This window comes from Corvus kubaryi, unplaced genomic scaffold (assembly GCF_017639235.1).
Source record: "Corvus kubaryi isolate FWS band 111438036 unplaced genomic scaffold, C.kubaryi_AGA036_p1.0 split3-37355, whole genome shotgun sequence".
Lineage (NCBI taxonomy): Eukaryota > Metazoa > Chordata > Aves > Passeriformes > Corvidae > Corvus > Corvus kubaryi.
This window is the reverse complement of record NW_024582089.1, coordinates 1207774-1224214: the sequence shown is the minus strand read 5'-3', so window position 1 is coordinate 1224214 and position 16441 is coordinate 1207774. Positions and strand designations below refer to the sequence as shown.

The following is a 16441-nucleotide window of genomic DNA, read 5'->3' as shown; positions in this document are numbered from 1 at the left end:
TCTGCCCATGTCCGGGCTCTGCCCATGCCCAGACTCTGCCCATGCCCGGGCTCTGCCCATGCCCAGGCTCTGCCCGTGTCCAGACTCTGCCCATGTCCAGGCTCTGCCCGTGCCCAGACTGTGCCCGTGCCCGGGCTCTGCCCGTGCCCAGACTCCGCCCGTGTCCGGGCTCTGCCCGTGTCCAGGCTGTGCAGGACACGCTGGTGCGTGAGTGTCCCACAGCCCCACCCTACACAGCTGCCTGCAGCAAGGACAGTGCTGTGGCAGAGAGCTCCAGGCTCTCCACGCTCTCCTCCACATCTGATCGCTCTGAAGAAGTGCTCTCCAGAGAGGCCTTCTGCTCCTCCTGGCCTGAGAATCCAATTCTCACCATCAGGCCAGCAAGCATTCCGATTCAGTGATCCTTGAGCAACGTGTGTTCCTCAAGTGGAGCCACCCCCCATGCTGATCCTTAGCACCCACCTGTCTGCTGACCAAAGCTGGACAAGCTCTGGGGCAAAAATTTGCCAAGCTTTTGGCTGCACCGTCCCAGCCTAGACCTGCATCTACCTACCACCTCTCGGCTCCTGTGCATGTGGAGACGATTACAGGCTCCACATTTACCCTTTAACTCAAATTATGATTACATTCTGTTGACAGCACTTAGCACATTTTCTTGGGCTTGTGGAGGCCAAACTGTGCTCTCAGTTACCCCATGGGCGTTACCTCCTGGAAGGCAGCAGGATGGTAAGGGTTGGTGAAGACAGAAATTTCTCCAGGGTTCCTAAAATGAGTATTTGTGGCCAGATGCTGATTATAAACCAGGCACAGTAGTTGAAGAAGTGTAAAATTTGAGAGGAAAACATAGTTTCAGGTTTTTCAGAAGAGCCTGGGAAGTTTTAGGTGCAAAAACCTCTGTTTCCCTAAGGGAAATATTTCTTCTCATATTCAGCTAGACAGTAAAACTTCTATTTTTACTAAATGCCAAAACCTAAGAGAAGCAGCAGCCACTGCCCCATGCAGGTCTCAGCAACGTGCGAGCTGTGTAAGTACAACCACACTGCTCACCTGCCCCAAGTCCCAGCATTCCTGCAAAAACAGATCCCAGTGGAGCATCTTTGTTCTTGGAGAAGGCTTGGCCCTGATATTTCAGGAGGGCAGCAAATCTAGAAAGAGGTGAAGCCAGATGAATGACTTCACATTTCCCTTGCATTGACCTGCAGCTTCTGTGCACAAGTCAGCTCTGCCAAGTGCACAGCGGCTCTGTGTTCCCCACACTGATGGGGGGACAGGCAGATGTGCAGCACCCACCAGGTCAAACACCAGCATGCAGCTGGATAAAGCAGCTCCAAGAAAATTTTCTCTTTCAGGGCAAGACCTGGCTGTTCAGCAGCCGCCCCCCCAGCTTTCTCTTGCTGGGAAGGAAAGCTGGCAGGTAGGCAGGAAGCAAGTCAGAGCAGCCTGGGCCAGATTCCCAAAGGGGTTTCGAAACAGCCCTGTAAACCAGTGAGATTCCCTCTCCAGTTCTCATCAGCCTGAGAGATGACACAGAACAACCCTGCAGGGCTGTGGGAAGAAGCCCCAAGCTGAGCCATGAAACCAGGCATTAGATGGTCGGAGTGGGAGAAGTTTGGCATTTTTTAGCCCTTTCCCAAAGCCATGGAGCAAATAAGAGAGTAAATATGCTGATGTGACACATTCTTCCTGTAGCCCCTTTGGGTAATGGCCTCGATTCTGTACACAAGGTGTAAGGTCAGGGGATGCCCACAGGAAATGCAGGGAGGAGCCAGCATTGCCCCATGAGCAGGGATCGATATGCCAAGGGTATAATATTGAAATACCAAGGGAAGGACATCCATTACCCATTGGCATGGCCGGAGGGAAAGGCCTGTGGCCACGGTGAATGTTTGGACCACAGCAAATGGCCTGGCAAATGGGCTGGCACAGTGGGGTGAGGGAATCCTGAGAGGGTGAGGAGTGAGGAGTGGGGAGGTGAAATGAAAAAGAGTCAAGAGAAGCACCGTCTTTTGCAAGAAGTAGGTGCAAGGCATGCCAAGAGCTGAGACCGCAGACACACTGCTCTTCACATCACTTCCCTGCTCCAGATTTGCCTTGTCAGACCCGGCCCATGGTGCATTGTCCTTTGGGATGTTTAACATGTGCTGTAAAACACCTGGCAGCGTAACCTGCTTCTGCCATTTGGATGGAAAGATCCTGACTTCTACATTTCCTGATTGTTTTAGACTTAATTTCTCAGTCTTTAACAATGCAGCAAGAAGGGTAAGGGGGATTAGATACCTTCTAGTGGGAGGTGTCCCTGCCCATGGCAGGGGCTTGAAATTAGATGATCTTTAAGGTCCCTTCCAACCCAAACCATCCCATGATTCTCTGATGAGACTTGTGTGTCATTAGCCTGGTGAGGAGGAGTGCTCATGGAAGAGCTGATGGAAGGAGCAGTTCAGCTGCAGCCAGGAGCATCGCTGCAGTGACAGAGACTGATTCTTGGGAACACTCAGACCTTGTGCTCAGGGCTGGGGGCAGAGTGCCAGGGACAACGTGGCTGCAGTTTCAGAGGAACAGCAAGGGAAAACTGCCATGCAAAGGCCTGCATGGTGCTAACACAGGGGCCAGGTTCCCCTGCTGTATGAGGAAAGAGCTTCTCATGAGGGGATCCCTGTGACATCAATTTCCGCAGTGAGGCTGGTCTCATGCGCAGGTTTCCTCCTTACCACCTTCACCTGGAAAGCTGAGCAGTGTCCTGAGGTCCCTGAGCTTTGCTATCAGTCTGAACACATTCTAAAGGCTGATGAATCATTGCCTCATACCTCATAGTGCTCAACTTCGGCCTCATCAGGTAGATTGTGGTAACACTGGATTTATCCCCCTGTGTCTCTGAAATATGAACATTTCATGGATCAAGGATGAAGGGGAATGAGTGAAGTCCCCCAACATGACCAAGCTCCAGGTCAGTGCTCTGTGCAGAGGGATGGAAGGGGAAGGTGACCTGAACCTGTGCGGCCATCGGTGTTCGAGTGTGTGTGTGCAGGGCCTCAGAGACCGCCATGGGGAGGGCATCGAGTCATGGCAGCTGAATTTCAGAGCTGGCCCCAAACTCTCGCTCCAAACACCAGCACACACAGACCATCATTCAGCATGTCCACCTTGCCTGCTATTAGGCGGGCCTCAGCCCTCGGTGTCCCCACGGCAGAGCAGAACAGAGCCCAGAGACCAAGTGCAGAGAGCAGCTGAAAGGGGACAGAGGCTCCTCATGGAGCTTCCCAAATCTTCCACCAAAGCAGCTGTGGAAGGGACTCATTGAAAATGCCCCTGGGATGCGATCTCTGCTTTGAAGGAAAGGGGAAAGCATTTTTCCTCCCATCAGGACTGTTTTGTCCAAGCAAGGAGAGGTGTGGTGGCCCTGGGGGCTGACTGTCACACACACACACAGAGCAGGTCCCTGGGGCCTCTGGTACGAGGTAGGTGGGCAGCAGCAGCGGCTCTGGCAGGTCTGTGCTCTCAGGTGTGGCTCAGGTGGGCTGGCAGTGCCGAGCAGCACTCTGGCAAGGGATGTGCAGGGTCTCCCACCACAAAAGCCACCTCATATTCCCCAACTGCTGCTCCGAGCTCTATCTGGAGCTCTTGAGGCAAAGGGAAAAATGCAAAAGTAAGAGCTGCGGCCCTGCCAGTGGGCCTGTCATGGACACGGCCGAGTCCCACAGAGCGAGGACCGAAGGCAGGGGCCAGGGCTCCTCCTGCCTTGGCACACTCACACGGAGCAGACCCTGGTGCTGGCAGAGAGAGAAAGCGTGTCCTGGCAGTGTCCTGCCCTCCCAGCCCCCAGCAGGGCCAAGGTGGCTCCCGGGGCACAGGCAGGGCTGGGAAAGGAGCGGCTGCTCCCCAGGACCGGCTCAAAATGCTGGAGGCCTGCTGGCTACAGCCAAAATAGCAACAATCAGCCCCAGAAGCGCTGCTCCTCTGGGAAATCTCCAGCCCATCTCTGACACGGACGTGATGAGGAACCAGTTCAGAGAGGCCATGCAGGCCTCGCCCATCCCCTCCACCTGAGATGACCCCGTTGTTTCCTCTCTCCCTGGATTCTCCCTCCCCATCCACATCCCTGCCAGCTCCTCCGCCTATCAGACAAAGGAGATAAATCACTTGGAAAGAGCAAATCTCCATTCATTTAAAAACCTTTTAATTTATTTTTTAAAAATAGCACTAATAAATTAAAAACATCTCCCAGAACGACTGAATCCAAAACCCTCTGGCTTCAGGCATTTTATCTGCCTAACCTTGCCTCACAGGAAATGCCCTTACCACAGCACCCGTCCCATTATTCGGGTAATTAGTGGAGTCTGTAAATGCAGAGCAGAGCTGGAACCTACCAACTCCTCTGGAGAGTTGGATTTTCTATAGGAGAAAAAAAAAAGAAAGAAAATTAATATAAAGTGCACCTTGGGCAATGAAGGCAGGAAGAAGGAAATGGGAAATATCTCCAGTACAGCTCATGCCAGGGTTGTTTAACACTTTCATGGCCAGGCAGGCTCTGCTGTTCTCCTGGAAAACTGTCTGCCAAAATTCTACCTTGCTCCTCTAGTGGATTTTTCTCCATCAGCATGTTTAATTTGAAGCCTTTTGTGCAGTTTCTTGATGCTAATCCCAAATCTGTGCAATTCCCAGAGCAGCTGATGGATTTGACCCCTCAGGGATGCCCTGTTTGCTGCACTGAGCTGCTTCCTCAGCATCCTGATGCTCCAGCCCTGCAGGGTCACCGTGGGTCCCCAGCTCATTAGCTTGACTGTACGATCCCAACCTGCCCTGCCAGAGGGGACTTCAGGAGAGGCTTAGGTACCCAGATTGAGGGGATGGAGAAAGGAAGGGGATGCGGCTTTTTGGAAAGAGGGACACAGCTGAGGGCCCTGGTTGCATGGGTCCCTGTTCCTGGTCCCAGAACAGAGCTAAGAAGTTCATTGTCTGCTCTGATCATTGTGTAAGTGGAAAGTGACTTTTCCAAACAGAGAAAGTCACCTGTCAAACTGAACTGGCAAATGCACCTGGCACTGACCAGGAGCACAGAGATCAGACCCTGTGTCTCCTTGGGCCCTGCTCCCAGTTTGCTGCAGGGGCCTGGAATGTGCCCTCCCTGGTGCAGCTTGGCTCTGAACCAGTCGGTACCTTGTAACCAGGCTGAGCTTTGGCAGAACACAACCCCAGTCAGACATGACATTTTGCAGGTTTATAAAGAAAAAAAGAGAGGAAGTGAATGCGGTTCAGGTGAAAAGGTACTTCTGGGGCCACTGCACTTTTCCATGGCTCCACTGTAAGGCTCATCTCCATCGCAGGACTCTGCCTGTTCTCCCTTTGCCCACCAAATCCTCACACCCCCCTCTTGCATCTGGCCAGTTCTCCAGCCTGGCTTCCCCCACCGCTGATCTTGCAATGACCAACACCACTGAGGCTCTCCAAGCTCCAACCTCTGGGTCCTCAGACATGCTGTGACCCATCAGAGGTCCTCAGGCCCCTCTGGCTCTTCGGGCTCCCATTTGCCCAAAGCCTTTCCCTGTTTCCAGAGCCTTTCCTGGAGCAGGTGCCCGTGCCTCTGCCTCCCAAGGTGTGTGAGTGTGAATTGATGCCCGTGCAAAGGAGGAGCGACCCTTGCAGGCAGCAGAACGGCAGCAGAGGCAGCTGGGGGCACGTTTTCACCACGGATGTGCTGATGCACAGAAGCTCTGCCTCCATCCCATGCTCCCTCCTACCAGCAGCAGAGCTCCAGGGGCTGATCCCCAGCCATTTGTGCACCTCGGGGAGCAGGTAGAAATCCCCAGCTTCTTTCCTGCAGTTGGGGAATGCTCTGCTCTAGACCAGGCTTCCTCGAGCCTTGCCTTCCTCTCCAGCCTGGCAAAGAGCAGCCTCCTCCTGAGCCATCAGCTCTGTGGATGTTTCTGTGTGTCCTCGGTCAGCACCTTTGTGTCTGAATGTGAAGGGCAGTGTTAAACACATCAAACATTGATCCATTGCCTTAGAGAACAGCCAGGAGTCCCGGGTGGAACAGCCACACACTGGACACTGCTGGGATTTGCAGTGGAGATCAGAGCTGTACTGGGAGGGATTAGTGGCTGCAGGGGTACAAGGCACAACCCAAGACAGTCCCCCCATGCCAGCAATGGTCCACCAGTGCCACCGAAACCTGGTGAAGTGCTGCAGCACCGTGTCAGGGAGAGGCTGAGACATTTCCAGGCCAGGCTGTCAGAATGAATCCCCTTTCAGAGATTGCTGCTTGCTCCTGGCAGGAATTATGTACCCTACGTATCTGACAACCTTCCCACAGTAGGCAGCCCATCTCTGTTCCTTTGGGACACACATGCACTCCCTCAAGTTCCATCATAGCGTGGCTTCTTATAACTTACAAAAAAAAGGGGGTTTCTAGGACATGATTAATTTCCCAATGAAAACACTGACCCTAGCAGATGGATCCCATGGTGGGTCATTTCTCTCTCTGGTTCATGTGAACATCCCCCTCTTGCTCTCAGGTGTGGCTCAGGTGTCTTCCTTTAGGGGATGGACACATGGTCTGGAACCAGAGAAGTGCTCCGTGTCCTTCCACATCCCCCTTCCCTCCTCTCACTTGGTAGAGGCACTGGCAGCTTCTCATGCCCCAGGCTGAGCTGGGGCTCACACTCACTGCTTGCCACTGCCAGGACAGCGGGGTGTGGGCTGATGCTACACAACAGAAGGTGCTGGAAGCATTCCAAAAACACTCAGGATGCTTAGGGACATGGTTTAGTGTGGGGTTAATGGTTGGACTCAATGATCTTGGCTTTTCCAACCTTAGTGAATCTGTGATTCCATAAATTACGGCACCTGATTGTGCAATTGCTTTTCATATTTGAACTCATCTGGCAGCTCAGCCACAAGCCATGACTGGACGTATGGAGCCTGGGTAAAGCTGTCCGGCCAGTGCTGGGCAAGAGGTCAAACTACATGGTCCCCATGGCCCCCTTGGGCTTCCAGACTACCAATTAAATCATTTCCAGTGCTTGATTTGCCCACAGTAACCAGCACAACTAGCAGAGGCAGTAATTACATTTACTGGCAGCTTGATGAGGTGCCAGCACAGGACAGGTGGAAATGCAGGTCCTCAGAGGAGGCTGCACAAAGTCCCCTCCAGGCACCGTGGTAACATCTCCAACTCCACTGGGACTGAAATAGTCAGCAAATGTCCCATCTACAGCTTCTAATCTCACTTCATCTTCAGGTTTATTAGCTGCAAATTTGTGGTGTTTTGTGGCTTATGGAAGAATTTATAGTACTATATAATTTTATTTTTTTTGGCTTCCTGTGTGGAACCACTAATAGTCCCTAACAGGCAGAAAATTGACCTGAGACTCTTTCCTCTCCTTCTCTCCTTTTGGCACAACTGAAGATATTAATAGTTCCAGGCTGCTTGCTGTCAGCTTCAAATCACCCTGGCAGTTAAAGCCCAAAATAACTGGGCCTTTGATGTCAACTTACTTTTATTTCTAAATAAACAGGGTTGGTTAAGGTCTTCCAAATATGAAGCTATAGGCTCCCTCTAGCAACAGCAACAATGGAAAGTCAGCCAGTTCACTGTGTCTTGGGCAGACGGGGTGACCTTTCAGAGGCTTTCATTTCAAGTAGAAGAACAGACAAGGCTCCTCTTGCCATTCCACTGTCATGCTAGAGCTGGTAACTTTGAGCCCAGCTGAGGAAAGGGATTATTCATAGTCACTGCTCTTGCACATCAGTTCTGAACCTCTTGCCTGACTGATTTCACTTTCAATAGCCCTTGATAATGGGAAAAACTCCCTTATGCCATGCTCTTTATTTCTAGTTTCTTTTTTATGAGGCCTCCTATTGTTTGGCATAGGCATGGCCATGGTGTGTTGCCATCCTTCCACCAAGTAACGCTGCCGTTGATCTGCGTTGTGCCAAAAAGGACAGCACTCCACAGCCAGGAAACCCCACATGTAGCACACAAAGCCTTGGGTCAGACCCCAGAGCTGGGACAGCACTGCCAGGTCCAGCTTCCTTGGGCCAAGAGGCCTCCTGGGCCATCCCAGCCTGTGCCACAGCAGTACAGTGGGAAGAGTGAAGTGGCTTTTTGCAGCTTTCCCTGCATCATCCCAAATCTGGAAGCAGTGGGAAAGTGTCAGAGTGTGGAGCTGGGGATGCAAAGCATTGCCCGAGTACCTCAGATGAGGCAGGGAGAGGAAGGGGACCCTTCAAGGTGTTTGCTACGGCACCTCCATTTCCTACATCCACCAGCTCCTGGAGGGGGTTTGTGAATGATGGGCAGTTCACTGACGTGCCCAGTGGAGGAAATTTTGTGGCCACTGGAATCGAAAAGCAAAATCATCCCTGAGCCACTGAGCCGTGAGTCCTTCCAATCTGCCTTGACCCTGTGCCGGGGAAGAAGCTCCGGAGACCCACCATGGGGCACATGGGCTGGGCCAAATTCCCCATGGGAGAGCAGGCAGAGAGGAGATGTCTGGGACAGATGGAGCCCTGCTAGCACCTGTGCAAAGACCTGAGGACTGAATTTCACTAAATGAACAGAAACTTCCCCACTGACAGGAACACCACGGCGGGGGTTGAATGCTGCTTCTGGGTCATTGCTTGGACCAGAGCCCAATTCCAGTTCTGTGAAAGAAGGACAAGGGACAGGGAATTTTTTCTCACATCATGGTTTGGGTCTGAGCTTTGGGAAGAGTGCAGGGAAGAGATGACACCTGAGGACCATCCTGAGTGCTGGTTTCTTCCAGCCCCCTCCAGCCAGCTGGACCCCATGAACTGGGCAGAGCTTGGCCAGGAGCAGCGCTGGAGACAAGTCAGGGCAGTGAGAGCAGCACACGATCCAGAGCAGCCACCCACAAGCAGCACTCAGGGACCTGTTCCCCAGAACAGCTGGGTTGTTTTCCAGGAGGGAGGCTCACCTCCCCAAAACCCAGGAAGCACGGGCAGGAGCGAGCACAGGCACATTGTCTCCTCTGCATAGAGCAGGGTTGCTGGCAGCTGGGATGGAGCAGCATGACTACACCTGGTTGCATTTCCACTTTCCAACAAGCCCAGTGTCTGCCAGCATTCCAAGATGGGCTTTTACCCAGCGGGAACACAATGAATGCTCTTTGTATCTGTCAAGTGCACAGGGGAGGGAGGCCCCGGGATGCTGCCAGGGCTGGGAACGGTGTGTGTTCGCTCAGGAAGAGCTGGTCTTGTACATACTTGCACACATGCAGAGGTACAAACAGAACCTTCATCTGCTGATGAAAGAGCAGCCTGCCTGGAAGAGATGCAGGCTGGAAAGGAAACACATTTTTAGAGACAGGAGCAAATATTACAGCACAGTGAATTATTCCTTGGAAATAATACTGGTTGCAGATCTAAGGTCCCTTGTCGTGTTAGTGAATCACAGGTGAGCTAAGCCTCCTCTCTGTTGGACAATGTTTTCCATCTGTCGGCAGCTCACAGACATGTCAGGTGTCACTGGGGAGGAACAGCCCTGTGCCATCACAAGAAGCCTCCCCAGTGACACAGCAGTGATGGGCTGAATGTCACCAGGGGCTGGGGCTTACAGTGCCTCTTCTCCAGGGACTGTCCCTTGGCATCACACAGGTTCTTCCCAGCCCCAGTTTGTGGGGCAGGAGAGGGAGGTGGCACAGGCAGATATCTCCTGCTTCCTGCTCCCTGTGGAATCTCCCTCTCACTTCAGGGAGTCACTGCAGGGTGAAATTTTTAAAGGTATTATGCACCTTATGTGCATTATTTGGGCTGTCAGTCGACTTAGGCTGCTAATGCCTCTGATTTCAACCAGTGCAGTGATCTGGAGGTTAATCAGATTTGCCCAATGCTTTGAAAATGCCCAGTGGGGTCCTGCCTGCACTTCCTGTTGCTTGTTCCCTTGGGAAATCCACTCCCGTATGTCCCTGAGCAGCAGAGAAGGGATGTGTCATTAACAGTCCTGATAACCAAGCTGAGCAATGAGAGCCCTCAGCCAGGCCCCGATGGATCCTGGCAGGTGCCATCTACAGACACTGGCCAAGAGCATCCAAGCAGCTGATAGGGAGCCACAAGCAAAGAGTGAAGCTATGAGCAGTCATGTGTTGGGCTATTTATTCTTGAACAGATCAATTTGGGCTCAAGCGGAGAAGACTGAGGAAAACCAGTGACGTGCGTGGAGCCAGATAAGGACAGAGTGTGACAGAGCGAGTGCAGGGAGAGGCAGAGCTCTCCTGTCTAACAGATGTGAGGTGGCGTGAAGAGGGGACACATCGCTCCTGTTCCACTCCTGGGCCCTGGGACAGGCACAGCAGCTTCAGGTGTGCTGGGGCCCTGCCACCACACTGCAGGGTGGACACTGGGCAGGCAGAGCTCACGGCCTCACCACCAGCCCTGTGCTCCTTCCCTGCTGATTGCCAGCACTGCCAACTATTAGACAACATGAACCCTTTCTGGGTCCTACAGGAGCAGGGGATTTGCTCAAATCCCTACACATAGCACCAGCATCCACATCCCTGTGTAACTGGAGGAAGGAAAAGTGCCCTCGGCGTCCGGGGACAAACCCTGCCAAAACAGGACCTGCCACAGCACCTGGGCTTCTTGGGGAATCCAGCAACAAGGTGTGGACCTTGTCAGAGCTACACAAGACAAAATCCGCCCACGACAACCTCATCCCATATTTTTCTTTTCGGTTTGTGCCCTATCTTGTAATTCCATGATAAGCATTCCCTAACACATAAATCATATAAGTCGGAAGTCCTGGAAGGACCAATTTGGAGAGACTGTCTGGGTTGATTTCCCATGTAAACACCTTCAGGGCAAAGCTGAGGTGGGGCCACAGAGTCGTTCCCAAGCAGGGGCACTGGTAGTGAGGGAAGATGTAAGAGACAAAGGGGCCAAGAGAGATCATAACGTAATGACCATGCCTGAGCCCAGAGGATGAGAATTACAGGGTAATTGGGCAGCAGCTCATTGCTGTGTAAATGCTCAGTTATTTCTGTTCCATAAACCACAATCCAGGTTACATGGTAATTACTTTGAGGTTCATTAAGTGTAATTATACAGTAATCTCCAGGAGCCAGTAATCATGTTCCAAAGTATCTACCACTTAAAACTTGGTGAGTGTCATGCAGGTAGGAAGCAGTCGCACGGTTTTCAGACTTCAGTGAATTGGAAAGTCGGATGGCCAGGATAGGATCAAATGTTACTGTGACAGCCAAAATTGCCTTCCAAGGAGAATGTTGGGCATGCTAGAGAAGTGCTGCACACCCAAAGCCCAGCCAGTCTCCATGGGCACCCTCCAGCCAGCAGCAGGATTGGTGCCTCTGGAGGGCTGCTCCTCCCAGGTTGCCAGCAGGGCCCCATTGGTCAAATAAACCCTTTTCCAGAGGTTAAGCCCCTCCTTGGAGAACAAACACAACTCCTGAGATTTCATTCACACTCAGATGTCTCTTTCAGTTGCCAAGTCAGGGTGGGTAAGCTCTACACCTGTCACTACAACCAACATAGCATATTTTATTTGTTTTACTCCACAGCAAATTAGACTTAATGCTCAACACTGTCAGTACTCCTTGCATATCACTTCCAGCTTTGGCTTACAGATTCCAATGTGGGGTTGACCCCAACCACCAGGAGTCTTCCTGCAGACTCCTCTTCCCACTGCTCCCAGTCACAGCATGTCCCCGTGGCAGGGAGACCCAGCATGCCCAGGACAAACACTGAAGGAATGGTCCCCTGATCCCCTCTGCACCACAGGGTGAGGGGGCCCGGAGAAGCCCTTCATGAGACCCACACAACTGACATTGTTCGTGTTTCTTGTCCTTCAAAGAATCCCATTTTGGAAAGGCAAGAAAAATTACTCAGAGCCAAAGCCCCGGGGGTGAGCTCCTGAGAGAAGGGGCCAGGGCCCTCAGGAGATGGGCTGGGCATGGGGCACTTGGCAAGGAGGAGTCCCATGGCAGCAGCCATGGCTTGGACTGGTTCTCACCTGACAGTGTTGCAGGAACGTGTTTGATTGTGTTTCCAGGCAGTGGCTGGATCAGCCTGGTAGGAAAAACCTGTCTCCCATGTTAGCGACCAAGTTTCCGTGGCTTCAGAGCATGGATACACATGGTTGAGTTCCTGCAGAAACATTAATGAATGTTTTTCCCTTCTCTGTCTTTCAGGGATCTGAACTACAACGAGCTGCTGGAATTCCCCGGGGCTATCAGGACGCTGGGCCGACTGCAGGAGCTGTGAGATTTTCCATTTATTCCTTTACAAAACCACTTTCTGTGGGAGAGTGACCAATAAAGCATCGCGTGTGCTCTGACTTGAGGAAAGCACTCAATCCAAGCCTTTCTTTTCCTTCCCAGCCCTCTCCACTGCATCAAAGCAGTTTATCTCCTCGATTTCCATCAGCTCTGACCACCTCCCCATCAGCCTCTACACCATGGCTGGTGGAGGGGACTGGGAGTCCCTGTCAGCCTTGGAGCAGGTTCCTCCTCCAGTTCTTCAGTCTCCTGTGGCATCCAAGGGGCTCAAACTCATCTGTTCTCTGGCTAATTCTGATGTCCATTCCCCAGCTTGGGACCACAACCTGGGCTTACCCGTGTTCTTGTGAGGCCATTGTTTCTGCAGGCCCTGTGCCACCGCCTCTCATGTGCAGAAACTGTTTGATCTCCCTTAGGATAAATTTATAATAGGGAATTAGCAAAGTTTGTGACCATTTTAGTAGATAGCTCTCCTTCCTCTAACTGGTCAGCCTGGGAGACACTAAAAATAAGAAACCATCCCACTTATCACCCACAAAGGTAGAAGCCCCAGGGTGGGGTCAGTTGATGTGGATCCACAGTTCTTGTGTCACACTGGTGCCAGGCTGGGGTGGGACAAAAGCAGCTGCTGTCATGTTTCTGGGAGCCTTGGAGTAAAAATCTGACACTAGTTTTTTCTTTACTGGAAGAATTCTCATGAGATTTCTCTGTCCAGCTCAGATATCATCATTACTCTCACCTTCAAAATGAGAATAAGAGCCTTAATCCCCTTTGAGATGGCTTTTGAAATACCTGTTACTAAAGAAGAGGCAAATTCCAAACAGTCATCAACTAATCACCCACTCAGACTCCTCTGGGATAAACAACCTGGGCATCACCCAGAGCCTGGTCCTAGTCCAGCCACAGGAACCTGTGGTTGCCTTTGCTGTGCAGGAGGTCAGACTGTGGCCACAGAGCTCTCTTCTCCTGGAAAAATTTTCTGAATAGAAATTTTCTCAAGCTTAAGCAAAAATATCCCAGCTACACCTACAAATCCTTTAAAGTCTCCTGGGACGATAATTCCTGGCGCGCTCTGGTTGGCAGCTGTGGAGCTGTAATGGAGACCATCCATAAAAACCGTAGTTCCTGGAGGGTAGAAAATTTTGCATTTGGCTTGTTTCTGTTTCCCAACCTGTGAGGTGCTAAACCTTAAGTCCTTGTATCCTTGGTGGGGTCGGTGGAGTCACATATGGAGCACCCACAGAGTAAATGCAGCAGATTTTGTCCTGCCAAACCACAGACCTTGTTCACCTGCTGGGATGATGCTGCACCTGGGAAGGAGCCTACATCTCCTATTTGATGTGTATTTTGAAGGGTCTCTGGCTTTAAAAGTGATGAGGAAAGAAGGTTAAGTTAATTAATATCAAGATATTTGTTTCTCCCAACAGCGGTTTTCATAACAACAACATCAAAGCTATTCCAGAGAACGCATTTGTTGGGAATCCCCTCCTCCAAACAATGTAAGAAAATTAAATAATGTTTCCTACATCTTTATATTACCCAGAAAGGGACGTTTCCTGATGCCTTGGGTTGGGATTTCTGACAGTGGTCACAACAACAATCTGATATTTGCTGTCCCTGTGCCAGGACAGGCTGAAATTGCTCCTTCTCAGCTCCTTTTTGGAATTGCTGTGGGTTCTCCTTTCCCTGCAGCTGAACTTTGCTGCAGCACAGGCTGATAGCAAGGGAGGAACAAAATGCAGGTGGTCTGCATGGAAACTGTCTAAGCCCTGGTTGACATCTGCTGGTGTTTATTCCTTGTGTTCAGAAAAGCAGCTGCATGTGTCAGAGAGCTGGGATACCAGGCCCTTGTGTGTCTGCCCCAGACCTGCAGACACAAAGCTCTGCACATGAATACACCCAGCTGTCTGCTCATTTCTCCTCTGACCCAGGCACAGGTAGTGATTTTTGGATAATTCTCTGAACCACACAGATACTGAAAACTGTGGCAAGTGACAAAAGTTCTGCTTGTCCAAACTGGACTTAAATTATAGAAATACCAGTATCTGGAAAGCCATGGTGACACTGGGTGAAACCATTCACTGCTCCAGCCAGAACAACCAGCCTCATCCCCATCTCCCTTGGGCAGCACCCACAGAGTGATGATGGGGGCCCACACACCCAGAACGTTCATCTCTCCATTGGATCTGCCCATCTCAAGTCTCTCACAGTTTGTGGGGGGAAGTGCTTCTTGTAGGAGGTGACTCAACTCCTCCCATATCTCTCTGCGTCCCAGAAGAGCTCACTTCTCTCCACTGACTGTGACAAGGGGGAAAGGTGCTGCTGCTGTAGGCGTGTGAGACCTGAGGAGGTGTCCTCCTGTGCAAGGTGTTTCTCAGTAGGATTGAAGGAAGGCTTTACACCTTTCTAGCCCCTCTGTTTCAGCAGGACCCCAAAGGGCCCATTCAGAGCAGCAGGAGACCTCGGTTGTACCAATGTCCAGCTGAAACAGGCCAGTGGGAGAGCCTGTGGCTATCTGGGAACAAGATTTGCCCACAGCACAGCAGCACCTCGTGCATGGCTTACTGCTGGTAGCTCTGGGGCTCCTGACCTGTAACAGCATCTTCTCTTTGTGTGCAGCAGGCTCTGACGAGTTCCTCTTTCCCATTGCAGCCATTTTTATGACAATCCCATCCAGTTTGTCGGACAGTCTGCTTTCCAGTACTTGCCAAAGCTCCACACTCTGTAAGTTCACCAAGCACATCCTCAGAGAGGTAACATCCAAGCTCCAAGCCCTATGTACTGGGCACCTTTGTGGCCTCCTCCCTCCCTTTTTCCAAGAGCCCCTGTGCCAACAGAGGACCATGAAGCCACTCTGTTGGCCAGCCCCAAAGGCTCCAAGGAGCAGACACTGCAGATGTTTTCTTTTGAGGAAGGATAATTTTGAAAAGGGCATTTTGGAGGCAGCCACTAATTCCTCCTCCCCACACAGCTGACAGGCACTGAGGCCTTCCAGGGTCTCCACAGCTGTGCCAGGAGCAGCAGAGACCTCACACACAAGTGCCACAGCTTTTGCTGCTGTTGCATAGTTGCCCAAACAGATGGACACTGAAGGCATCTGCCTTCCTGCACAAGATGGAGAAGTGGAGGAACACGTCCCAACAACGTGGCACAAATCATATCACTGGGCAGCCAGCAGTGGCAGTGCTTTCTTCACATGTTTGGCCCTAGGCCTGCCCCAGGGCCAGCAGCACAGGCTGGGCACGACCTGGACCACAACAGCTGCCCCATGCTGGCTTTTCAGCCAACCTGTTGTGGCACAGCACTAAAAATATAGAGGCAGAGGCAACCTCATAAATCTCTATTTATAAGCCTCACCCAGGCACATAAAATAAATCATTCAAATAGGCCTGCATTCTTTAGATCCAAATGCATAGACCCGGGGAGGCTTGGGTGGGATGCCCTGCTTACATTCCCCGTGGTAATTGCTTGGGGTTTTTTTATTTAATTTGGGTAGAGATCATGCCAAGAATGTCAGTGGCTGGGAGAGGCTTTGAGCTTGCCAAGCCTCCTTGCACAGAAGTTCCCAGCTCCATCTTGCTGTATCCACACAGAGCGAGGCTTCTGCTCCAGCCACAGGGACACGCTGGGTCTGGGCCTCTGATCACCACATCTGGGTGTGAGGAAGCAGATTTGCCACTGTGGCTGATGGCACTGGAACCTTGGGCAGTTGCACTTGCCTCCAGCTCTCTGCCCACCTCACCTCACCCTCATTTCTCTGCAGGTCACTCAATGGAGCAACGGACATCAGGGAATTCCCGGACCTTAAAGGCACCACCAGCCTAGAAGTTTTGTGAGTGGCACCTCTCTCCCTTTTACCCTGCTAGCTGTGCTCTTCCTCCTTCAAGGTGGTCCAGGCTGTTTCAGTGAGGACAACTTTCCCAGTGCTGTGCAGTATTCAGCTCTGCCTCTCCCTGGTCACTCACCCTTCTGCTTTGTTTCACCCCTGTGGCTCCTGAACGCAGCTTTCCTCCCCGTGAGTGGCTCTCTCAGTATTCTTGAGTGTGCTCCAATCTTTTTTTTATTTTTTTTTTCTTCCTTCCCTCCTGCATCTGTGAAGGAGTGAACCTCTGAGTGCAGTGCTTTTGCTGAGCCCCAGTGTCTCTGCCCATACTGAGACCAGCACCATGGTGCAGTTCAGGAACATCTGCCAC

At 51.7% G+C, this 16441-nt stretch overlaps 1 protein-coding gene across 2 annotated transcripts in view; it reads left to right on the top strand.

Annotated features, from left to right (window-relative positions):
• The window catches only part of LGR6 (leucine rich repeat containing G protein-coupled receptor 6), a 150903-nt gene that overhangs the window by 111067 nt on the left and 23395 nt on the right, over positions 1-16441 (top strand). For both annotated transcript variants that reach the window (XM_042015971.1, XM_042015970.1), the window contains 4 exons: positions 12162-12230; positions 13676-13747; positions 14901-14972; positions 16012-16080. In XM_042015971.1, the coding sequence (XP_041871905.1) occupies positions 12162-12230; positions 13676-13747; positions 14901-14972; positions 16012-16080 (282 nt within the window). The remainder of the gene's footprint in view (positions 1-12161; positions 12231-13675; positions 13748-14900; positions 14973-16011; positions 16081-16441) is intronic.